The sequence below is a fragment of the Musa acuminata genome, unplaced genomic scaffold, assembly GCF_036884655.1.
Source record: "Musa acuminata AAA Group cultivar baxijiao unplaced genomic scaffold, Cavendish_Baxijiao_AAA HiC_scaffold_1138, whole genome shotgun sequence".
Lineage (NCBI taxonomy): Eukaryota > Viridiplantae > Streptophyta > Magnoliopsida > Zingiberales > Musaceae > Musa > Musa acuminata.
The window spans coordinates 5,354,511-5,380,848 of record NW_027021350.1 but is presented as its reverse complement, the minus strand read 5'-3'; the positions used below and the strand labels follow the sequence as shown (position 1 = coordinate 5,380,848).

Below are 26,338 nucleotides of genomic sequence, written 5' to 3'. Positions count from 1 at the left end.
AACTCAGGAGTTATGAAGCTCTATGTAACACTGAGCAAGTGTGGAATCGTCTAAGACACGAGCCCCTCGTCTGTCCTAAGCTTCCTACGCCCCCATCGTAGATTGATGATATCGCTATGACTTTGTTCCTCCTTGCGTTCTTCGTCCTCTTCGGTTGCTGCCAATGATTGCAAACGGCGCTCGGGCGAGGCGAGGCGAGGCCCGATCGCCTCGCTAATGTCCCAGGCGACGCGCTTCAAACAGGCGCCGCCTAGGCGCTTGCCCGAGCCCAGGCGCTGGGCGCTTCGGGCGAGCGCCTGGGTAAACCAAGGCGACCGAACCAGAATTTTAGGTCTGGTTCGGCCCTGGTTCGGTTGTTAGTTGGTTCAATCGAACCAACTAAACCGATATAACCCAACCCTAACCCTAACCCTAACCCAACACTAACCTGCTGCCGCTGCCGCTCTCGATCCCGATCCCGATCGCGATCTCGTCGCTCGCTGCCGCTGCTCGCGCCTCCCGCGAGCCCTCTCGCTGCTCGCGCCTCCTGCGAGCCCTCCCGCGAGCCCTCCCGCTGCTCGCGTCTCCTGCGAGCCCTCCCGCGAGCCTTCCCGCTGCTCGCGCCTCCCTCGAGCCCTCCCGCTGCTCGCGCCTCCCGCGTTTTTTAAATCACTGGTTGCTGCTGCTCTACGTGTTGCTTGTTTGAGATCGCTGTAAGCTCTATGCCTCTTGTTGTCACCGGTTTCTAGGGTTTAAAAGGTTTATGGCGTTTATATTTAAGGAAGTTACGGCCGAATATCTAGTTTTGTGGATCTCCACCTGAATTTTCTTGCAGACTATGTTCTTGTTTGAATTATTTATCATTGATTGTTATGCTTCCTGACTTAATTGTGACATAGGAGAAACTTTCGGAACAGAAATTGTGGCTTGCTTTGAAGTGGGAATATCATCCTTGAAAAATGCTTGAAAAAGAAAAGGTGTTTTTCTTGCGTTATCTGCATCAGATGTTTGGCCAATGAAAAGTCCAAATTTTGTCATGTATTCTGAATTTTTTTTGAACTATTGTTTTTGTTTTAATCCCAGATGGGACAAGCTACGTGGGAGAGATTATTAATCGGTTTGTTATATTACATTTTCGCAGATTATTTTCAATTTTGCTTTACTTTATATGTCTAGTTATAACCTTTGCTAAGCAGGCACCCTTCCTTACCGCCTCCTTTGTTATTCACTTGGTAATTTAGCAATAACAGTGTATGTTTGGAACATGTTTAAATACAAACCCTGAATGAATAGGTAATTATCTCTTACAATCACTGTCTTGTGGAATGAAAGCGACTTGTGCCTCCATTACTGTGCAACTTTGATCTTAGTTTATTTTAGTTAAATATTTATTATACTAGGGAAGTAAATTATGATTTGGAACCTAGACCAAAAGGAGGTAAAAAGTGTTCTGTTCCTTTCTTGAAGATATTTAAGGAAGTTTCTTGATGCGAAAATAGATTATAAAGAAAGGACTATATACTGGTCATATCATAATAAGTAGAATCACCTTTTTTGTCTGATATGATAAATATATATTATTCATGCCTTCTCTCTTTCACGATTCTCAAGTTATTTTTACTTTACTAAAGACTTAAATCATTATGTATCCTAAGTCTAAAATAATATTTTCTTTACAATGTATATGTGGCAGCTGTAACATAAATAGGACCAGTGACAAAAGCAGCTCGATCAAAATGTACTTGTTTGCATAATACATGTCATGTACTTGGAGATTCATTTTTGTTTTTCCCCCGTCTCTGGATTGTTGCTGTGAGAGATTTTTCTTTATTGTCCATCTCAGTCCGCTAGAAAAATACTTTCGAGAATAAATATAGTCTCCTATGCAAGTACCCCATTATCTATAATGTCGAAACTTTTCATTAGAAAAAGGGCATATCTCCTTGGAAGTTTCATCATGCAAAGCTATCTGCACAGAGGATGTGAAATTGCATCTGGTTATTCGTATTTGATTACCTTTCTTTATTTTAAAAATGTTTTACTTTTCCTTTCCGGAAATTTTATACTTAAATGAGAAAATCAAATCGTTGAATATCAATACTTGTTGCTATTCTAACCGAAAATGGAGTCTTTGCAGTACTAAGTGGCATGCATTCTCTGCTCACCAAATAGGGAAAAGATATCATTGGGATCTTGCTTATCAGGATATGTTGATATTCTAAATTGTACATTAGTTATTGTGATACATGTTTTACTTTTTCCATGTTTTAATGTTTCCCAAGTTTTGATCAGTTGTCATCCATTGGTGTCATGGTAAGGTTGCTAGTTTGCTACGAGTCATGGAAACCACCTCTTTGCTTGTGCATTCGTTGACGCTCTCTAGACTTCCATTGGCGAGAACTTGTGCATTGGACCATTCTTTTTTGTTATCCATTGCTGTAAAGTTGTAGCAGAACATGTGTTCTCCATCGATGTGTATTATGTTTTTATGCTAAAACAGAGTGCCACCAACCTATATGAGCCTTCTTTCGAACTTATTTTTACTGTGTTTTCTTCTAGTATGATTGAATTGAGAACTGTTTGTCTGTACCCAACCTTGGCATGTCTTGCTCTGATGTCCCATTTCTTTTTTGTGCTTATTTAGCATAAGTTGGATCTGCTATGTTCTCCTTTGAGAATCAATGGACATATTGGGAATCTTCCATTTGACTGGTTTAAACTTGTGAAAAGTGTACATCTTGAAGTTATTATTTACACATCTGAAAAGTGTACTATCGTATTCTATCACCACTTTATCTTGTCTTTATATTCTTTTAGAGATTGCAAGCACTATGATGCATGGATCTTATTAAGTGATCCTTTTTAGGGAACATATGCGTGGCTGTTATGAATTGTTACATTTAGTTTAAACTCATTTGGACATGTTACTAAAGTTTCTCAATTTTGGTATGTTCAGCTCATACTAAGGTAGTTACATTTTAACCCAGCAGCCACTGATTGGTCATCATTTGGGAATTTATTTTTTTTTTAATTTTTTTTCTTGGAAAGTTTTAATCTTCTCTTGTTATATTTAAATAACTTTCTGTGTGTTATATTGGAGTGTTTCTTTTTGGGTATAATTTGTGCTGGTTGCATGATTATACTGAAAATTAAATGTGCCAACCTTTGCAGGTTATAAAAGATTTCTCAGGATGTCTTGGTGTACTATTGAGTCTGATCCTGGTAAGTCAATGATATGAAGTGAATTTTTGCTGCTAAAATTATTTTTCATGACATCTTTCTCATGCATATGTCTTTGTCATTAATGGATTCTTTTTTCTTTTGTACAAAGATCAGTCAGAGATTTCTTTTTTCTGGATTTCTAAACTTGTCGAAGCATTGTGTACTAGATCATATACTTATATGTGACATTTCATCGTATAACTTTTTGAATTGTAGGCTTTGTTTGGCAACATGTTCTATTCCTTTCTCTTTTGTCTTTTAACGAATGCTTTGAGATGATTTGTTATCAACTTATTTTTCTTTCTAGATGTCAGACAAGTAGGCAAGTTCCAACCTAGAAACAAGTCACAACCAATAAAGGGAACTGCTAAATCTGTTTCTTTTATTCTTCCTGATGCTTCCATTACTGGTCCTCCTCCCATGGGATCCTTTTCTGAGATAACGAACCCTTCTTCTGTACAAGCGAAGATCGATATACCTGTGGAGAATCCTTTGCATTCATCAATCATAACCTCAGACTGCAATGAAGGTGTTCAAATAGATCACCGAGAGGTGGGAGAAGAGGTAAACTTTGTTTCTTGTCCGCTTGTCTTTTATCAGCAGAACATGTTATATGGATATTCTGTTTGCTATTATGATGCATTAGGGAATTCAGGCTGAAACTTTCAATACTAATTTTCTTCCAAGCCAGCCACAACTTTGTATGTAGCAATCCTCCTTGAAGTGGGATTATTGTTCAAATTTTGCTACTTTCTGGTCTGTATTGAATTTTCTCTTTTTTCTTTACACTTCTGTTGAATCATAGAATTCAATCTGCTGGTTAATTTCATCTGATGCCCAGACTTGGATTAAGAGACATCACAAGCACTGGTTCTGCTGTTTGTAATAGTGTTATCGACACTGTCGCTTTTGATAAGGATCCTTCAACTGTAAAGACAGACTTCTTAGAGGATCATGCTTCTGTTAAATCAGACACTGACATTGACTCATTTGTTCCCTGATGACTTGGCCTTAGTGCAAACAGATTTTACTGAGACTTCTAACCTTAAGTTGTTGCCAATGACATTTAAACTTACTCTCAAGTAATTGGTAGTATCTCTTATCCTAGATTGATTATGTAAGGTAATTTTTATTTGATCACATCTTATGAGGTATGTCACCTTTATTCCCAGAATAGAGAAGAAATCAGACTTCCAAAGGGTTTGGAGGATATTCATACCGAGTCTCAATCCCAAATTGTTCAAAAACTTAAGCAGCGGATCCATGAAGGAAGGCCTACTTCAGAAAATGATGAAGATGATGATGCTCATAAACCATGTAGGAAACTGAGAAAGAGGATAGCCAAGTGCAGTACTGACCAAATTGAAGTTGGAAGCAATGATGAACGTGATATTGACAACTTTAATGTCTCTCAGATGGATAACAGCCAAAGTGATGATTGTCATAGGGATGAAGATATGCCTAGGCCAAAGAGGACCAAGAGAAAGTCAAAGAGGCAGACAAATGAATTCGAAAAACCCACTCCGAAGCGTAAGAAAGCCTTTGAAAAACCTGATTCTGTTGTAGAGAATTCACCTAAAAAGAAGTTTCCTCATGCCACAAGGCGAAGGAGAAGGCAAGGTAAATGAACTTGCAGTCTTACGTAATGTTATCATAAACTCATGCTGCACCTGTTGGAAGAAACTGAATGAACTTCAGTCGATAATTCATTATCTTTGAAATGTTTAGTGAACAAAGTTTTACTGCAAACACCTGAAGATGAGATTGACCCGAGACAGATTAGCATAAGAGACCTAAGAATGCTTGCAGAAGCTAAGGAGCGTATAGCAGTATGTCTTTTTTGGCTGCTTGAATGTTATCACTTATAATTGGTATTGTTGTATGTTGATGTTATTTTGAATGTTATTCTGCAGAGTAAAGAAGCGGCGGCAACGAGTAAATTATTCTCAGGTCAGAGGTACGAAAAATATCTCACAGGGTTGCAAAATAGAATGTTTCACTTTGTGGGTTTTTAGATTATTTATATATTGGGATCTCGTGCCGCAGATCTCGGACGTCTAGAGGATATAAGCATACTCTCTTATTCTCTTTTAAATCAATAGCACTATGTATTTTGAAACCCTTCCTGGCGTGTGAATCATTTTCTGGCTGTATTATAGACGGTTTAATTGTCATGGAATAAATGAAATCTAATATATATATCAATTTGACAACTATAAAAATGGACAGTGAATAAGCGTATTGTTGTCTGATATATGAGGTCTGTAATCAATTAGGCTTGAGTAATATGTAAATGCAGACAATACATTTCAGTCATAATCAGGTTTGCAACATAAAGGTTCAAAAACAAACAGAAAACTTTTGAAAATTCTCTTATCCACCAAATCATATTTTCTTAATCTAAATACTTTGACAGGTAGAAACTTATAGAAGTATTGCCGCTAGAAACATGATAGTGAGAGGAAGATACTTTGAAAGACGAAGTAAATTAGTTATTGACTCTAATGGCTTTGATAATGATGGATGAAGGGCCTCCTTAAAATAATGGGTGGTGGCAAGTAGAAGTGAGAAACATTTAGAAAAGTGCTTTTGACTTGGCCTTTAGCATGTCATTGTAGTAGGAGCCTTCCCTGAGATTGTGCCACAAATTAACTTGCTTGGATTTACCTTTGAATTTATGTTTGAAGATATGCAGTGGGGCATGCTTGGAGCTCTAATTGGAGCTTGTAATAGTACTGTGGTATATTAGTCTTTGTGATTGTTTATTCATGTGCATGAGTGGCACATACCTTTGTGGTTTTTCTCCTTGGTTGTTTGGGCATCTCTCTTTGTGGTTTTAGGATCCTCTATTTTTAGGCTTCAAAAAACCTGGACTTGCTCATGGATTTTCAAGTCAGAATGGTTGTACATATCTATGATCTGTACTAAATGTATAAATTGTGTATTTTCTAATGAAAATTTGTATACTTAAAAAGGATGTATATATAGGACTTATGCACCAGCTCAAAGTTTATGATAGTGACTATATGGAAAATTAAGTTAAGTTACACATGACAAACACTGTATTGAAGCTCATGTATAGTTGTGCACTATCTGACACCCACAGATTACCACAAGTAGCCTCTCACTATGCAACAAAAGAGCATGAGAACAAACCTACACGTGAGAGGATGAGATATGGATGAAGAGGGGAAAATAATAGGGGCATGTTGATGCAAGTGAAGAGAAAACAAAGGTGAGTGCAAAAGAGAAGGAAGAGAGGTATAGGGACAGTTATATATTTTTCTGCTCAGTTGAGGTTCCTATTTTGTTAAAGATAAGCATAGTATATTTTTTATTATTATAGTTTCAATTGCTTTAAACATCAAAAGGTAATGTTCATGTATATTTTCTTTTGACAAACAGATGTTTATCATAGGGGCTGGTATGTAGTATTAAAGGAAAACATTTGAATATTTTTATAGTAGTTATTGATGAGAAGGGCTGTGATACAAACACCATGAAAATACAAGATGGAAATGAAATTTTTATGGAAAAGGTTGGACATTAACCTATATATGTTTAAAAAGATATGCCCAGCCATTATAGATGTTACTAATCTTTTCCATAGAAATTTCATTTCCATCTTGTGTTTTCATGGTGTTACTAACTGTTCCACATATTCTCGTTATGGAACAATAATTTTCACATTCTGATTTTATAAAAAGAATAATTAATCAGTATTTTATTAACCATAATTTACATAACAAACTCTCTTTTTTCCCTTTATCCCTGAATTCAAATCATTATCTTTATAATAGTAGTAAATGTTCTATTAACTAGAAAAAGGACCACATTTTCATAGTAGGGTCATAAGTCTCTTTCGATCAAGCTTCAGATTTATTATAAAGTAGTAGATTATTTTGAAAAAAAATATACGATAAAAAATATCAGCAATCACATGCTGGAAGGAACTTTCGAAAAATCATAAAAATAATCTTCAATATTCATGAAATATAAACAAATCTCAATAATTCAATGAGAAATTATAATATATTGATTCATCCTAAAACTTATGCATAAGAAAAATGATGATAATTTCTTACATAATGATAAGGCATATTTTGGCCCCCAGATGAGTCATCACTGAAGTCACACGCCTTGTCCCAACCAATATCAGACTCCGACGCCACACGCCATCAGAACCACGTGACGCACGTCAAGCCAGGTTTCGTACTGAGACACTATGCGACACGATAATCCCGAGGGCTTGGGGCGGTGCTGTCTGACGTCGCTCAGGCATCCCCCCATACGCCAGCTCGTTAGAAAAGCCGTCCCATCCCACAAGGGTCAACAGCCACACGGAACTGAGGCGCAACCAATCCTCACACAATAGTATATAAATCCCTGGTCGATGCCTGGCCAGAGGGGAGAAAAAAACTCGATATCAAATACTCAATTGACTTGCTCGTCGGAGGGGCCAAAGTCGGGAAGCACTCAACGAAGGCCATTTTGCAGGAAGGCGGACACCCCCGAACGGCGAGCGTCTCAACCTGGGAATTGCAATCCGGTACACGAGGATGCGCTGCCATTCATCCCCGAGTCGGAGAGACGCATCCCACCACAAACGGCGCCCGGGTCGGCAAACTTAGAAACGCTGATCAACAAACTCTCACGAGGGTCTAACCGACTCCGCCAGCCTGACTCATGTCCGAGTTGCTCCGAAACGGCCACCCCCGAGCGGCGAGCGTCTCGACCCAGGAGATACCTTCCATCGCACAAAGGAGAGCAATGAGTCGGCCCGGATCTCGCCAACGTCGGCCAACATTCCTTCTCGAGGGCGTGGCCACCTCATCATCCTACTCACCCCGCAATAAGCTCCCGACATCGACTCGCGGACCTAACCGTGATGACTCATCAGCCACGGTACTTTTGTTCACTAAGATTTTGGCGCTAGAGGAAGGGCTATGTCGTAGGAGCAGCTAACAGGAGTTCTCCCTAGGAGAGAACCACCGACTGGCCTACCTTCCGTCAAGCTAGAAAGTCAAGCCCTCCCCGCCCCCGGAGACGAGGGGATCCCGGCTTCGACACTGGATCGCTACTGGCGTCTGTTCAAAGACCCGGGATTGTCACCCCCAAGGCTCACCACAAGGCCCTCGAAGACGAGTCGCTCTCTCAGTTCGTGGCATGATTTTCCACTGAGATCCGGGGGTTTCCAGACGTTCACCCCTCTCTAATCTTGCAGGCCTTTCTGATGGGTTTTAAGCGTTCGAGGTTCTTCTGGTCACTGATCGAGAAGCCGCTAGCGACCATTTCCGAAATGCTACAACGCGAACCAGTACGTCGCCGTCGAGGCGCTGGTGGCGGGGATGTTAATGAAAGGCAATAGGCCAAGGGTGGAACTGTCTTGAGGAACAACCTCATCAGCCTCGGCGATACCCCGCCGTGGGCTCGGCCGGCAAGAGCTACCGCTCCCGAGGCCCTCACCTCTCCCCCTAAATACGTCTCGCACCGAGATCTTCCTCCAAATCAAGGAGACAGGTCTCTTGCAACAACCTCGTCTTATGAAGGCCATTCACAAAGATCGGTCTAAATATTATAGGTTCCATCGGGACTACGGTCATGACACGGAGGACTGCCTGACCTCCAGAATCAAATAGAGGCGTTGATCCGGAGAGGTCACCTCGGACGTTACCTCAAATTCCCGAAGGCGACTCCACACCCCAAGGGACCCGTCGAGAGACAAATCGACGTCATCTCCGGGGGACTAGCGGCCGGTGGCAGTAGCTCTGCGGCGAAAAAGGCCTACGCCCGCAGCACTGTCGAGAAACGTCCCTGGCTCGAGCTTGAGCTTGAAATCACCTTCGGGGCCGGGGAGGCCGAGTGCTCCCACCATGACGACGCTCTGGTGATCTCCATCCAGATCGCCAATGCCCGAGTTAAGAGGGTGATGGTTGACACCGGGAGCTCCGTCGACGTTCTTTACTTCAACGCCTTCAAGAAGCTTAGCTTGATCGAGGGAGACCTTACCCCTATGACGTCAGCCCTCACAGGATTCACAGGGGATTCCGTCTCCCCGCTCGGGACCACGGTCTGCCCCGTCACCATTGGGGAGGAGTCGAGGGCGAAGACGATAATGACCACCTTCATGGTAGTCGATCTATCCTCAGCCTACAACGTCATCCTCGGCCGCCCAACGCTCAACAAGATAATGACGGTGGTTTCCACCTACCATAGGACCATGCTGTGGGGCGGGAGAACAATTGGAACACGTGGACCCTGCATGTAGATGGCTCGTCCACTTTCGAAGCGGCCGGGGTCGGGCTTATCCTCAAAGACCCGTTGGGAGAAACCTACAAGAGGTCACTCCAATTGCAATTCCGGGCCACTAACAATGAGGTCGAGTACGAAGCGTTGCTCCACGGCCTACGCTTCGCTTTGGAGATGGATGTAGGCGACCTTGAAATCTTCAACGACTCCCAACTGGTAACGGGACACGTCAATGGAAGCTACGAAGCCCGAGACCCAACGATGATATCATACCTATTGGAGGCAAAGCGACTCGCCCACCAATTAAACTGCCTTTCAGTCACCAGAATACCTCGGGCGCAGAACACGCGGGCCGATGATATCATACCTAGACGAACTTTGGGTTTCAAAACCCTTCGGCAAGGATACTACTGGCCAACCATGCGCCAGGACGCCATGTCATACGTGCAGCAGTGCCCACAATGCCAACGGCACACCCGACTATCGCACCAACCAGTCGTTCCCCTTACTCCGATGGACGTGGCCTGGCCCTTTGCCCAAAGGGGGCTCGACCTCCTTGGACCCTTCCCTCCAGCATCTGGTCAGCGATGCCATACCGTAGTGTTGGCTCTACATGGGGATCGATGTCAGCACCCAAGAAAGAGGGGATCGGGTAGGGGAAGTAAGCCATTACTTACCCAAACGAGCGACTTGGCCACCCGCCCTACCAGCACTTCAGAAGTGGAGCTGTAGAGGTCCTTGGACAGGCCTGGGTGCAACGCCCCTCGGACGAACTCTTGAGCGGTTAGGCCATTGCCCCAGAGACGGTTGTCGGCCTTAAGAGTCGGCCACCAAGCGGCGTAGGGGGCCTCGGGCTCCCCGGCCGGAAGATCGGTCATACGCTCGGCTTGGTACTACCCACCCTCGGCCCCGGAATAGATGCGGCACAGTTCCCATACCGGCAAGGGGCACGTCGGCGCCCTCTTGGAAGGGTCGTTGCCGGACGACTCGGTCGACCCTTTCCCATTCACACTCCCCGAGCCCTCCCCTTGGGCAGTAGCCTCGGGCGATCATCCACTCCTCGGTCTTTTCCTTAATTGCTTGAGAAGAGGACAGGATACCCTTAAGACGATCCACGACCGTTGCGTCTCCAGCAGAAGGCAACGGGGGGGCGTTATCGATGGTCCGAAAAGCCCACCCAGTGCTGAAGCCCCACTCTTGATCACAACTAATATAGAAGAAACGCCTCTTCCAACCTTTGTTGTTGGAGGGTGCACCACTGATCTTGAAACCGCTATGGGCGGTCTAGTAATACCCACCTGGTCCCTTGACCAAGCGGAAGTAAGCTAGAAAGAGGGGTCGGGACAGTTCGATCCCAGCCCCCCGACACTCCCAGATGAAAGCCACCAAGTAGCGCTAGGAGTTTGGCGACACCTGGGAGGGGGAGATCCTCCAAAAGTGAGGACAGTCCCTAATAACAGGGTGCATCGGGAACCGTAGTGTCGCCTCGAGTGCCCCCACGGTTAACCCGAATCCATCGGGAAACCGGTCGTACGATCGCTGCCCAGGCCAAGGGGTGTGCAGGCCGTAACACTCCAGGATGCGGTAGCGATCCCGGAGCACTTTCAAAAGGTCCTCGGTCACCACCTAGTCCACGTCGTGCCATGACTTAAGGGCCTCAAGCGCGGCTGAACACTCTGAGGCCTCCGAGGAAGCGCTACCCGAAGACACGCTTACTACCTCAGCCCGGGAATTTGCAGAGGGGGAAGGAGAAGGAGAAGGAGAGGGAGAAGAGGACGAAAACAAAGACAAAGACGAAAATGAAGACGAAGACGGAGACATCCCGACGTCAGAGTTGCAAGGAAGAAGCCCGGGGACCGGGGCGAGGGATTGAAGGAAGGAGGACAGTGGAGTTGCAAGAAAGAGTCGAAGTGCGGGACGAAAGACTGATGGCGAAGGTGATGGCAACCGCCCTGAATGGGGATTATAAAAGGCGAGTAACCCACGGCGGGGCGGCGATTAGGGCTTCCCGAGGAGAGGAACAGTCGAGGCATTAAAGACCCATCGTAACCCCTCGGATCCGCCAGATTCACTCGCCTCGGAGCTCTCGCCAGAAGTGTCCGATCACCCGAGACCCCCCGCCGAAAGGCCGTTCAAAACGAAGTTTCCCGTCAGGCCTCGTGACGCTCCACCCGACCCGCCACGTGACGCTACGACATTCAACATTCAGGTATGAATCGGTCCCCGGATTCAATTCGGAGCCGAGCTTACTCACTCGGTCCCCAAATTCAATTCGAAGCCGAGCTTACTCGGTCCCCCGATTCAATCCGGAGCCGAGCTCACTCACTCGATCCCCGGATTCGATTCGGAGCCGAGCTTACTCACTCGGTCCCCAGATTCCATCCGAAGCCAAGCCCACTCACTCGGTCCCCAGATTCGATTCGGAGCCGAGCTTACTCACTCGGTCTCCAGATTTTCCGTAGTCGAGCTCACCCACTCGATCCTCAGGTTCAATTCGGAGCCGAGATTACTCACTCGGTCCCTAGATTCAATCCGTAGCCGAGCTCACCCACTCAGTCCCCAGGTTTGTTTCCTGCCCGGGTCGCTCTCGATCGCTCCCAACTTGCGACCCGTCAGCACCGGAACCAGAACCGGATTCGATCACTCGACCCACAGGCCCGATCCATCGCCCGGAGCTACACCTCGCGGCCCATCTTATGCCCGAGTCACATCTCGGTCGATCCAGTGCCCGAATCACCGGCCTAACCCATTATCCAAGTCGCTTCATGTCGACTCTGATTCGCCCCGAGTGAGACACGTCGGGTTCGCTCCGCAGGCCCCCACCGTTCGATCAGCAGGATTTCGACGTTTAGTTATCGCCTCATCAGGCCCCCACCGTTCGATCAGCAGGATTAATCCTATCCAAATCACGGGGCATCGCCCCTCTAAAATCGCCCCCCGACGAATCAATCCGGCTTCCTCGCACGGGCAACCAGCACAATTGCGTCCTTCAGCCCCAAGCATGCCTCCCGGCCTATTAGGGACCCAACGACATGCCTTGGAGAAGAGGGGGGAGAAGTGATAAGGCATATTTTGGCCCCCAGATGAGTCAACATCGACGTCACACGCCACGTCCCAACTAATATCAGAATCCGACGCCGCACGCCATCAGAACCCCGTGACACACGTCAAGCCAGGTTCTGTATCGAGACACTATGCGACACGACTATCTCGAGGGCTCGGGGTGGTGCTGTCTGATGCCGCTCAGGCATCCCCAACGACGCCAGCTCGTTAGAAAAGTCGTCCCATCTCACAAGGGTCAACAGTCACACCGAACTGAGGCGCAACCAATCCTCACACAATTGTATATAAACCCCTGGCCGACGCCCGGCCAGAGTGGAAAAAAAAAACTCGATATCAAATACTCCACTGACTTGCTCGTCGGAGGGGCCAAAGTCGGGAAACACCTGACGAAGGCCATTTTGCAGGAAGGCGGACACCCCCGAACGGCGAGTGCCTCAACCCGGGAATTGCCATCCAATACACGAGGACGCGCTGCCATTCATCCCGGAGTCAGAGAGACGAATCCCACCACAAACGGTGCCCGGGTCGGCAAACTTAGAAACGCTGATCAACATCCTCTCACGAGGGCCCAACCGACTCTGCTAGCCCGATTCATGTCCGAGTTGCTCCGAAACGGCCACCCCCGAGCGGCGAGCGTCTCGACCCAGGAGATACCTTCCATCGCACAAAGGAGAGCAGTGAGCCGGCCCGGATCCCGACCAACTGTCACGGACAAACTTCTAAACAAGGTGTTTGATGTAATGCTTATATCTGTCCGTGTCTATTGGCATGTTCATGCCTTGTACAGCATGTAAAGGGGCGGCCGAAGGCTTAATAGTCCCATTTTAGTTGGGTTGGTGGCCTCTTTAGGCTTGTAAATAAAGGTTGTGTCATGTGGACACGCTCGAGAGCTTTTCGGTCTGTAATGGACCATTTTACCCTTTGTTGTGCCACTGTTCAGAGCTTGTAAAGTCTGTTTGTAATTTGCTTGGTCTATGAAGTGTTTTTCGGACATGTTTGCTTGTGGATCCCGTTTGAGGCGTTCTCTTTAACCCGTTCTCTCTCTTTTGTTGGTCCTAAGGGACAATGGGAGGCTTCGGGGAGGTTGACCTTTGCGGACGGACGCGCAAGGGTGCCGCACGACTTAGGCAAAACTAGCTAAGTCCGTGTCATATGGTATCAGAGCGGGACAAGCACTCATAGAAACACTTGACATGCAAACGTGGGGGACCTAGCGGGGCTGCGTTGAGGGCAGTCTGCACACGCGTGACCGTTTGAGGGAAAACGGGCATGGAGATGTAGGGAAAGGAGTCGCTCAGAGGAGCGGGCATCTGAGTTTGGCATTCAGAGGAATGGCCAACCCTTCGCGCAAGAGGCACCACGAGAACAGGCAAGCTTGGAAGAATGTGGAGCGCACAAAGGTTGGGATGGCTGAGTTTGAGCTACGGCTCAACGTTGACAACTTTACTTGATGGTGCTCAAGGCAAGCGAGGTGCTTGGCAAAAGGATGAGACCATGCAAAGTGGAATGAGTTGCTCAGCGACCAAAAGAGTTATGCAAAGCTCACAGAGGTGAGGGGAATTGCTAACTCGAAGAACTTGGTACTCATGCATGGGCTTGTATGCGGACGACGGAATGTTCGTGGCCATCCCAAGGCGACCGAGACTCGGCGCCATGGAGCATTGAAACTTTCTCTTCGGCATGCGAAGGATACGTCCGGAGGAGGCTGAAGTGTGCAACGAGTTCAGCATGTTGCTAGACCTTGAGGGGTGCAGCGGTGGCTGTATTGACGTGGAGGCGCAATCTAGCAAGTGCGTTTGCAAGAGGCAGAACAATGCACAGTTTGTTCAATAGATCGGAGTAGTCCAAGGGGATGGTGATCTCCGAAACGAAGAGAGATGTTGCTCCAACGGGACAGTTATCCAGGAGGGATAAGTCTCGGCTCTCCAGAGGGAGAATCATGTGAGACGGACTTCACATGTTGAGGAGGAGTACCTCACAAACAATAACTCCACGAAGCTCAATGGACCGAGCAAGCAACGAGGAGTTGTCGCATGATCTCGCTCGAGAGAATGCATTGGTGGATGCATTGCGAGATCAAGTGGGGGAGCGACCTAAAGCAACTTAAATGAAGGCACACTTGGAGTCGATGTGGAGATCGGACTCAAGGGAGGGCTGACCCGTAGAATGGTGGGCACGAGGGCCACCATCGACTCAATGCAAAAACGAGGAGCGGAGCAACTTGGGTGTAACTTGGCGAAGTACCCAAGCCGCATGAAGAGAGCCAGCAGAGAAGTTGGAACATGGAGCAGAGGCACAGTGCTTTTCTTAGACAGAGGTCAAGGACATGAGCTCTTGCCAGGATCATGTTGTTCCATGGGTCCTTCATTCTGACGGAGTGGACTCATCTTGCATGGTGCCAAAGACGAAGGGAGCTTCGAGGCACATGCACCTTATCTCGGAGAAGCATTTGATGGAGGAACTAAGGCGACTCAATTTGCGGAGGCGAAGTTGGGTTCAGAAGGCCTTAGCACGGGGCAAGAGGACGCAGAGGCGGGTACTCTTGAAGAATATGCCACAGTGTTGCCATTCGAGTTGCTATGAAGGAAGCGGTGCGCAGCGGAGATTGTGCTGGTAGGGGCAGAGGCCCAGGATCCAGACAATGGTGCACAAATTACAGTGAAGTCGGTGGACTTCGGGAGCTACTAGGCGACGGACTGTCCTAGAGCGGTGCTTCATCTAGGTGTGACCCAAGAGTGGGTGGATGAAGGTCGATTGCCAAAGGAGCGAACAAAATCGAAGGTGGAGGAGACCCATGATGTATTGGCAGAGGCCACACATGGAGGGTTCACAATTCGAGTTTATTCCACAAGGATCAGAATGCAATGGAGATGTCACCAGGAGGCGACATGGTGCAGCGGATCGTGGTGGAACAGTTCGTGGCAATGCGACACACACGACATAGTCCCGGGAGGGACTGGATCATATGGAGGTATGATCGGGAGCTACTGGGAGCTCCACTTCGGTGAACAACACGACGGCAAGAAGGGCTATGGATTCAAGGAGTGAAGGCCATGGTACCGCAGAGGCGGGTCTTCCGGGCGTGCATCGAATTTTGCATCGGATGGAAACCTTGGTCATCAGCATATGGGGGCTGTGTTCCACTAAGGGAAAAGTTCGAATGCAAGTACCAGTGAGTCCCATGGGAGGGACTTGATCATGCAGAGGTATGATCGAAGCAGCTGGAGAGTTAGACTGCTCCAGAGCTCATATTCGCTTAATGGAGCCCGGCAAGTCAGAGGACAAGGCCGAGTAAGCGAACGTTGCTACCAAGGAAGCTAAGGAGAACAGAATCGATGCAAACCCTACAACGTGATGGCAGAGGCCATGCATGGGAGTTGCAGTCTGTCTTTCCATCGACCAAACAGACTGCTTGGAAAACACAGAGGTGTTGAAGCAGGAGGTCGAAAGGGGCGAGGAAGCGACGACAAGTCCAGAGGGACTTAGCTACCCAAAATCAAGTATCAGTCAGAATGGAGGTGGACTCAGAGGAGTGCCACGGAGACATCTACTGATCGTGAAGAAAAGGGATGCAGATGCGAGGCGACGGATAGTAGGGCCATGGGCATGGCAGCGCCATGGTACCGCAGAGGCGGGACTTCCGTGAAAGTCATTGATCCCTTGCTCTCATGGAGGGAGAGCGCTTGGTCGTGAAAGGGGCCGAGGAGGTGGAGAATGCAGAGGCAATCTTCAAGTACCGAGACAAGGCTGAAGGGCAGAGACCGAAGAACTTCGTAAGACCGGTGTCAACAAGTTTCTCATCAAGATAGCCGTAAGTGAAGGACTTCGGGTCATGCAAGAGTGCACGACCAAGGAACGGAGCAGGCAGTACGTGGTGCTGTACCTTTGCTACTCAGTGGAGTAGGCGACAGGGTTGATGGAGAAGACGGTACAATCCCAGAGGCGACCTCATCTATCAGAGAATTACTCCAAGTTGGGGTGAAAACTTCCTGCATTCCAGAAGTTCAATGGCATTGAGAAGGTGAATCACAGTAGCTAACTCAACGCAAGGAGTGCAAACACTTCAAGTGCTTCAGAAGTGTGAGCAAAGAGCAGGCGAAGGCCAGTAACCAGCTCGATGCATGAAGTACAACCTCGAGGAGGCGGGCGAAGTCAAGTAACCTTTGCCTTCTCAACTCTTAAGAGAATGGGTGAAACCGAGTACCCCAGTTCTCTTATCTATCCAGCAGAGGAGCTCTGCACAAGTTCAAAGACCCTTCGAAGATAATGGAAGACAATAGTTGTCAAATCCTCACCAACGGTGATCAGTGCTACTGAGAGTAGATTGTCCGTTTCATTTCCCAACGAAATGCCAATCGAAAGCGGAAGTGATGCGAACCTACTTGGATGTGACAACTAACTGAAAGAAGAGTCAATGAGCAGATTTTGTGGAGGAAGGACCCAAAACTTCAGAAGTTTGCGAGGCGATGCTCGTTAAAGCTCCAACAAGCATCCACTCAGTTCAAGCAGCATGTGGAAATTTTGAGAAACTGGCGTAGTAAGAATGGTCTTTTCCTTCATTTGGTGGATCCGCAGGAATCAACGAGGATCAACACAACTCAGCCAACCCCACACCAGAGTCAGAGTCATTGGCGAGTTGAAGCAGCATGGCGGATCAAAGGTTCGACTACTCAAAACAGCAGCGGAGAGCAGTTGGGAGCCAGGAGGCGCATTGCAGCTGGAGCAGAAGATTGAAGACTTAGCAAAGGCGAAGAGTTGCAGTGTTCACAAAGGCTTCGACGAGGACGTCGAAGGGATAAGTGGGGGAGAATGTCACGGACAAACTTCTAAACAAGGTGTTTGATGTAATGCTTATATCTGTCCGTGTCTATTGGCATGTTCATGCCTTGTACAGCATGTAAAGGGGCGGCCGAAGGCTTAATAGTCCCATTTTAGTTGGGTTGGTGGCCTCTTTAGGCTTGTAAATAAAGGTTGTGTCATGTGGACACGCTCGAGAGCTTTTCGGTCTGTAATGGACCATTTTACCCTTTGTTGTGCCACTGTTCAGAGCTTGTAAAGTCTGTTTGTAATTTGCTTGGTCTATGAAGTGTTTTTCGGACATGTTTGCTTGTGGATCCCGTTTGAGGCGTTCTCTTTAACCCGTTCTCTCTTTTGTTGGTCCTAAGGGACAATGGGAGGCTTCGGGGAGGCTGACCTTTGCGGACGGACGCGCAAGGGTGCCGCACGACTTAGGCAAAACCAGCTAAGTCCGTGTCACAACGTCGGCCAACATTCCTTCCCGAGGGCGCGGCCACCTCATCATCCTACTCACCCCGCAAGAAGCTCCAGACATCGACCTGCGGACCTAACCGTGCTGACTCATCAGCCACGGTACTTTTGTTCACTCGCACATAATAAACAAAATCATGCATGAGCTACATGCAACACATATATAATAACTAGATAACAAAGGCGTACATTACACCCGATAGTGCACTCTCCCGACAACAGATGGAGTGGCATATTCCACGGGATGAATTCCTCCCAACAACGGATAGAGATAATACTTATCGCACTCCTAACAGCGGATGGATTGGTATCCCTCACCCGCCCAAGTGGGGACACTTTCCTCTCAACGGCGGATGGAGGAACCGTCTAACCATCACGTCTGACGGCCCGCTAATCCCCGAAGGGAATCGCCATACCTGTCCTAGGCAGGGATACATAAACATCCATGATCATTCATTTATACTCATCTATTCACTTATGCATGCATCAAGAAATCAATATGATTAAATGAGAAAACATACTTGATGTATAATCTATTAGACTATGTTCATTGGTGGCTCCGCACTGTGATGGGCCGACAGCTCTTTCATAGGTTATACTTCTAATGTGAACTACTAGTCTAACCACATCTACTACATGATAACAATCATTTCAATATCATAAACTTAAGAAACGTAAAAAACTAATAATCATTTTCAAATGATATCTTCAGATAAAACCTTTAAATTCATCAAATCATAAAAGCATGAAACATCAATCTCTTAATAGACCTCAATAAACTAAAACCCTAATTGGAAGCTCAATTGACTTAAACCAAACTTAACTCAATTATGACCTAACAGAACCAACCTTAAATTCTTATAGAACCGGTCTGGAATCACCCTAGACTGGTTTAATTTAGATTTGATTGATCTCGATTAGGTCAAGTAGGTTTGAACTAGTTAAGTTAATCTGGAATCACCCTAAACCAGCTTTAACCGATCAAACCTGTCTAATTTAGTTAATTAAACAAGCTTAAACTAATAAAGGGAGAGAAAATTGGACTATGTCGTATAGTGTTATCCCAAACCGAACCAACCCACCTGAGTCTTGGATGGGTCACATGCGCTACACATGTCTATTCCAAGTAATAGGTTGAGTTGAGGTACAACGGGCTAGATAGAGGAGCGACGATGTGTCTAATGTCAATCGCATAGCTAGGCAAGTTTAACTTCATGCACTAGGCTAAGCCTCACTTATAAGTTGTGCTGACCCTTGCCACTGAACTAGGCCATGCTTGGCTCACGAGTTAATCGTACCCAAACTCATGAGTTGGGGTCATATCTGACCACATGGACTGGGTCGTACTTAGCCGCATGAGCTGGCCCATGCCTGGCCATATGGGCTAGGTCGTACCTTGCTATATGGGCTGGGTCATACATGGCCACATGGAATGGATCGTACCTTGTCATATAGGCTGGCTCCTACCTGGCCACATAGGCTGAGTCATGCCTAGTCACATGGGCTAGGTCGTACTTGACCACATGGGCTTAGTCGATCTGGTCTGACAGATCAACTTGACTCAAGTCAAACCCCGATTAGACTCCTCTTATCAAATTAGATTTCAATATTTAAAATTATTAAAGAATAACTCAAATCCATTAATTAAAATTTTAAATTCATGATTTTAAATTTAAGGCTAATTACATTATAGAAATTCACATGTAATTCTTGAAACATAGATATATCTAATTAAATAAATTAGAACTATTATTAGTCATGCTGCTGGAAGCTGTGTTGCCATCGAGCAGGCTATTTGTGGTTTGACTGAGTTCTTGATTATTGTTTTAGACGAAAAGTCAAATCTTCTCTCCGTTGAGATGCCTGTAAATGATATTGGATCACTTTCACCCATGGAAAATAAATCTACCTAATTTGTCGTAGAGGCTCTTCGTAGTTTACCTTTAAATGGTCATGTTCAGTCACTAAATATGATTGGAGATTCGTTTAAGCTATTAACGATGATCATAAACAAAAGATAGTTGATCATGGCAATGGCAAAAGAACTTTATTCGTACATCATTTGAAGGAGTGGATTGATGAAACTTCTTCTAATGTTGATAAATTAATGTCTGCTGCATTTCCACATGTATGTATTATCATCCTCCCTATTATTTGTTTATTTTGTTGTTTTCTTCGAAGTTTCGTTGGTAATGGGATCCATTATTAATCCTCTCATCTGTGACAATAAAGTGGTTCATTGTCATTTTCAGCTTTGTATTCATTCTGTAGAAAAGGTCAGAAAAACACTTGTAGATGGCATACAGGGGCTTCTGTTGAATTGTAGATGCACTTTGCAAAGAAGCAAATTAATGCTTTTGGTGAGTATACTGTGTTAGGTTCAGTTGTGTGTGATCTATTATTATGGAGCAGAGGCAATATGGTTTCTCTCAACTAAAACTTTTCTTATTATGACTTGGTTCAGTATTGACTTTTAATTCTTATATATATATTATTAATTGGCTAGTTTGATTATTTTAAAATCTAACTGCTGTCCTTTCTTTTGTGGCTATTTTATGAATGCTTAAACTGTGCAATGTCATGAATTATATTGTTGTTAATAGTGATAACAAGTAAAATTCGGTGGTTCAATTTTAACAATTTTTTTGATGATCCTGTTCTATACTTCTCTTAGATCTTTGTCTTTGTTTGCCACTCCTGCATTATATTAGCATTGCCATTAAACTTACGTGCAATCATGTTAACTTTTATGGTTCATAATTTCATTTAAGTGATAGTTTAGTTGACAGGAGCATTAGAATAATAGTTTGTGCAGGTTTGCCTACTCTTAACTTTGTTATGCTAATCCTGCATTATATTAGCACTGCCATTAAACTTACGTGCAATCATGTTAACTTTTATGGTTCATAATTTCATTTTATAGTTTAGTTGACAGGAGCATTAGAATAATAGTATGTGCAGGTTTGTCTCCTGTTGTCATGGTAGTTTGGGTTGAGTTTTATTGCTAATTCCTTTTCTTGTATATAATAATTGCAGGAGTGTGTGTGTGCTGGTTTGTGACGATGCAGATGTTGTGTCCATGGTAGCTCAGTAATCCCTTGAATCTTTATTTGTTTTGGGTGAGAAATTTATAACCAAAAATGAAATTTCTGATATATTTACAAGGGTTATTCTCTTATTTGTTAGTTAAGAAAATAGATAATTTTTGTGCTGCTGCAGTGAATCTTACTTTTTCAAGTTATTGGCATCCTCATCAAAGCACTTCCATGTGTGGTTCTTGCAAGTGATGAGACAATTGCTTTGTCACATGCTCAGAAACTACTTTCTCTAGTCTATTATGCAGGTCCGGACCTTTTAGTAAATTACCTTCAGTCTCCTGTAAGTATAGATGTTCACAATTTTTTGTTTCCAAAGAATGTATTATTTATTTTCTGTAGTGTATTGGGACCTTCTTATTTGTGTTTTTGACTTAAATCCTTTGCATGTTTTTATTCTTGTGATAAAATTTTCTTTTATTGACATGACATACAGTGCTATTTAACTACTAAACAGTGTTATTTGTATCTTTTCCCTTTTTTTCTGATGTTTTTATTTCCTTTTCATGTCTAATAATGAACTTGAAAGAGGGGGCAAATATACTTGTTTCAGCCTTGCGAAGGTAATTCAACCCATTTCTACAAATGGTTTGGAGCTTATCTTTTATTAGTGAGGGTGTTTCAATTGTTAATTTGTTGCTTGTGAGATATAAATGAATTCTATAGCCCTTTGTTTTTAGTCAAAGATCAATTAAGAATAAATAGAGAAAACAGTTAGGTAAATGTATTTTTGAGGTAATATAGTTTTTGGCTAGAATAAGGTTTACACTTTCGATCCGTACCAGTGTACCGATCATACTGTCATGAACGATCGTCGCGCACCCGTAACAACTTCGTTCAACGAATCGGTTCGCTTTTGCATGTTTTGCCTTGGTTTTGTGTGTTTTTGTTTGTAAAAATCCATGTTCGAACAGGTTGCAGCGGTACAGTGTGATCTCTCGTTGCGTTGGGCCAAATTGCCCCAAAATGACTCCATTTTTGCGTGCCGCAGCCTGTTTTCTGTAGACCGCAACTGAACGCAAAACGTCAGTCATTTCAGCACCTTGGAACCGCCCGGGTGACACCATGGGGGATGGGGCTTCGGTATAATGTCGGTCGTTGAACAATCTTCACAAGTTCATACGTTAACTTGACAGGAACTTTCCTTCGTGCACGACACCCGGTGAGCATTTATTTGTGGACTTGCAACTGTTCGTTCTACCTTCTAAAAGGCGAGGCCATCACCTTCAGTTCAAGTAGTTTAGAATCCAATAGCGACGATGAGGAGTCGCAAGGTCCCTGAATAGAAGCAATGCATTTGTTGAATGCATTGTGGGGTCAAATGGGGGAGAACATTAAGGCAAAGCCATTGAAAGCAGGGAGTAGCAAGCTGATGTACGTGGACATTAAGCACAATGGTCAATGGTGGACACAGGCGCTATCCACAACTTTATTTCCAACCAAAAAGCAAAGCGACTTGGGCTAATCTTGGAGAAGAACCCAAGTCGGATGAAGGCAGTGAACTTGGAGGCCAAGTGGATCGTCGAGCTAGCAAAGGGAGGTCCCCATCACGATAGAAACATGGAGCGGGAGCACAAACATGATGGCGGTGTCATTGGACGACTTTCAAGTGATTCTCGGAATGGAGTTCATGCATGCGATGAAGTTGGTGCTAATGTTGTTCCTAAACTCCCTATGTATGATGGGAGGTAACGACCCCTGTGTGGTTCTCGTCTCTTGAAGAGTAACCAAGGACCCCCAACAAATATCGACATTATAATTGAAGAAAGGGGTATGAAAAGTCGAATCAACATTCGTGGCTGTTGTGAAGCTAGAGCCCCTCTACGGTGAGGTCGTTCATGAATCTACTATGGTGGCAAACGTTTTGAAGGAGTTCACAGATATTATGCCACTCAAGTTGCCGAAAACTCTACCACTACGCAAGGGCGTGGATCATCATATCGAGCTGGTACCGGGAGTGAAGCTTCCAGCGAGACCACCCTACCGCATGTCCTCTGCAGAGTTGGAAGAGCTCAAAAAGTAGTTAGATGAACTGCTAAGCGGTGGTCTCATCCGCAGTTCTGAAGCATCATTTGGAGCTCCAGTTCTCTTCTAAAAGAAACAAGATGGGAACCTCCGACTATGCGTCGACTGTCGAGCCCTCAATAAGGTGACGATGAAGAACCAGTATCCCATCCCACTCATTGCAGACTTGTTCGACCAGCAAAGTATTTCTCCAAACTTGACCTTCGGTCGGGGTACTGGCAGGTGCGCATTGCTGAAGGCGACGAAGTGAAGACTACTTGCGTGACCAAGTCTGGAGCGTTTGAGTTCTTAGTGATGCGTTTCAGCTTAACCAATGCTCTGGTCATATTCTGCACTCTTATGAACCAACTATTCAAAGAGTATTTTGATAAGTTTCTGGTCGTCTACTTGGACGATATCGTCGCCTACAGCCAAACGCTCGAGGAGCATGTCGAGCACCTTCGAACTATTTTCAAAGCTCGCTTCATAGCTGGGTATTCGAAGCGCGCAACTCCACTGACTGAGTTGTTGAAGAAGGAGCAACCTTGGATGTATCTGTTTCTTTTCAGCACTCAATGAAATATAATTCCAGTCTTTTGACAAAACCTAGGAGGTCGATCCCCTCGAAATGATTAAAGAGGCTGATCCCGTCGAAGTGATCATCCCCTTTTCTCCCCTTTCTTCTATGATTAAACTTTAGGGTCTTATCAATAGCGAAGAGGCGGCGGTCAGCTTCTTCGTCGCATTCTTTGCCGAAGGCCGAAGGCACCTGCAACCGAGGTCTGCTGTACTGAAGCGTACTGCCCGTACCGAGGGGTACGTACCGGTCCGACAGGTTACCGGTAGACGGACCGCCCGATACCGCTACAGTGCTACAGTACTATACTGTAGCACTGCTACAGTATGAAAAAAAAATAAAAAAAATATTCGGTACACCAGGGCGTACCGCCCGGTACACTGGTACCATATCGTACCGAGCCCGGGTCGAAACGCCGGTACGGTACAGCGAAACTTGCCTACAACCTTCGTCGCATTCTTCATCGATGGCCGAAGACATCTGCTGCCTTCAACATCTTCGCCAAACGCTACATATGAGGAGAAGACCGCGTTCTTCTCCTCGTCTAACATAAGGAGAAGAAAAGGAGGCGACATCGCTGAGGCAGCTTATGCCTCCTTTTTTATTTTTTAATATTTTATATATTGATTTTTATTTTTTTATGTGTCTATATATATATATATATATATATATATATATATATATATATATATGTATCGAGCAGTACACCCTGGTGTATCGCTCGGTACACCTATATCATACCGTACTGAGCAAAGCTCGAAATATCGGCACAATACAAAATTACAAACCTTGGTTCAAGTGGTTGCAACTTTGATCGTTGTCAAATGTGGTGTCTCAGATATTGGGAGCCAGCCAATGCCTATTGGTATTTGGAATATTGCAATCGGCTGGTTTGTTTGGTAGTCATCACCTAGTTTGTTTGGGAGTCATCACTTACTTATTTGATAATCTTATTCAAGACATTGCATATTCATCCTACTTTTGGGTAATATATCATGATGATTTAAATATTTAGACAATCTAATTGAGTTTGCTTTTCATTATGCCCACTGATATCAAGTTAATAAATTGTCCTTCAGAATATATAAGCACAACACAACTTTTTTTTCCTAAATTGTTTATGAAATGTACCAAAAGAAAAGGCTGAAAATGTTACCTTAGGGAAGGAGAAAAACAATAAATATTATTTGGGTCTTATTCAGGAGATTACTTGAAGAAGAATAAAGTGAATTTGCCTTTACTCAAGCATATTGAATCTAGATCAATTAGTTGTAGAGGGCTTTCCTGTTTCCGTAGATGTTGATTACATTGATATCATGAATACACTTGCTTTCCTGTTCTGTACAGACTAGACTTATCTTTGCAATTACTAATTTGCATTCATGGATTTAAATTTTTCCTCAATTAGAAACATGCATATTAGTTTTTTCCAAGGTCCATCTTTATTATGTTGACAAAGCTCAAAAGAAAACCAACAGAGGCTATGCATGGAGGAAGGTAATGAAATTTATTGGTTCTTGGTTTTTTGTGTGTTTACTCTTCTTAGACCTTTCACAAGCATTACTGAAACTTTAATTACAAGCACTGCAGTTGCTGAAGCACTGTCCATCAGCATTCCTCTACCTTTGTTTCACCTTCACTAGCTGAAGACATTTTCTCACTATTTGTTGCCAGAACAAAAGCCATAACTTTAATTTTGGTAATTATGCAAGACCATGATGTTCCTAAGCCTCTTCTATGGTATGACATGTTGTTCCTACCTTCTTCTTTGGTTTACAGATGCCTTTCTACTCTATTTTACATAGACTATTATACATCTGCTAAAGAGCCCTTTTAGTTGGCAATATAAGATACTTGGACAACCATGACAACCGATTTTGTGCTGGTCTGTGAACCAATTCCCTGTTTTGGATTGACTTTAATCCTTGAATCTTTGTTCTTTGTTGCAGCAGCCGAAGAAAGAACCGGATGATCTTGAGGGCATAGCGGATGCAGCGCCGGATGCCTTGCCAAAGGTGAAGGCGAACAAGAAGGAGAAGAAGCGGAAGCGCAAGGATAAGGACTCTTCTGGTTGCATCTCTGGCTTACCTACACACACCTTTTGTGTGATGCGAGCTTCGTTTACATGTCATAATCTTGTTTGGGATTTGGTGTATGAGATGCAGTGGAGGGGTTCAGTGTGTTCAAGAGTTCCGAGTCTTTGTCCTCTATTCTAGAAAGAAATGCTTTGGAGGTTACTTCTGCTGAGATGAAGAAGGATGTGGAAAAGGAGATTGAGGTGGTTTTGGTCTAATTTTGTTTTTTTTTTTGTTGAATGATTCTTTTTTGTTTCCATACCTTAAAATTTTTGTTTCTTGCTTCAGAAAGCTTCTATTCTGCGTAAGAAGTATGGAATTCACATTTCAAGACATGTTGTTCCTCCCCCGCTTGAGAGTTTTGGAGAGCTAAGCTCAAGGTGAGATCCCATATATGGAGAATCCTTGTTTAGAGATCAACTTGCAGCACACTGTTGCTTGGCTTTTGGCACAAATTTTTTGATGGTACATGCTGAACGTTCTCATGCTGGCCTATGTAGTGGCATCAGTGCATAGCATATTCTGTATGCACTCATGCACCTGAGCAGCCCAGCCAGTATGCACATGTTACTGGCTGAATTCAAATCCTTAGTTTATATTATCTCAATATCATAATACATGTTCAGACCTTGAGCTGATCGCATGTGGCAAGCTATGTGGTGTCCTATATTTGTGCAATGCAGGCAGCAGCGACATTTCCTGTTTGTTCTTTGATTAAGGAGGTTCACAACCATTATATTTTTGTCCTGCCTTTATTTAAGCTTTAGGATTAAAGACATGATGATCATAGACTATCATGACCATCA

The 26,338-nt window shown here is 44.7% G+C and overlaps 1 protein-coding gene across 10 annotated transcripts; it reads left to right on the top strand.

Annotated features, from left to right (window-relative positions):
• The first annotated feature begins 404 nt into the window (after nt 1-404).
• Nucleotides 405-25,650, top strand: LOC103974453 (uncharacterized). Of its 10 annotated transcripts, none has more exons than XR_010512687.1 (11): nt 406-692; nt 879-956; nt 1,063-1,096; nt 3,151-3,201; nt 3,509-3,765; nt 4,374-4,821; nt 4,930-5,030; nt 5,115-5,158; nt 20,818-20,900; nt 21,001-25,527; nt 25,623-25,650. XR_010512687.1 is itself a non-coding variant. In XM_065179310.1 (10 exons), the coding sequence occupies exons 2-9, from the start codon at nt 939-941 to the stop codon at nt 20,873-20,875; spliced, it is 1,011 nt and encodes a 336-aa protein (XP_065035382.1). In that variant the 5' UTR covers nt 406-692; nt 879-938; the 3' UTR covers nt 20,876-20,900; nt 21,001-25,549. The 10 variants fall into 10 exon arrangements, 6 of the variants coding, with proteins under 6 accessions (XP_065035381.1, XP_065035382.1, XP_065035383.1 ...); XR_010512689.1 differs by lacking the exon at nt 25,623-25,650 and adding an exon at nt 20,034-20,141 and having other exon boundaries at nt 21,001-25,549; XR_010512690.1 differs by lacking the exon at nt 25,623-25,650 and adding an exon at nt 20,034-20,141 and having other exon boundaries at nt 25,407-25,529.
• The last annotated feature ends 688 nt before the right edge of the window (nt 25,651-26,338 follow it).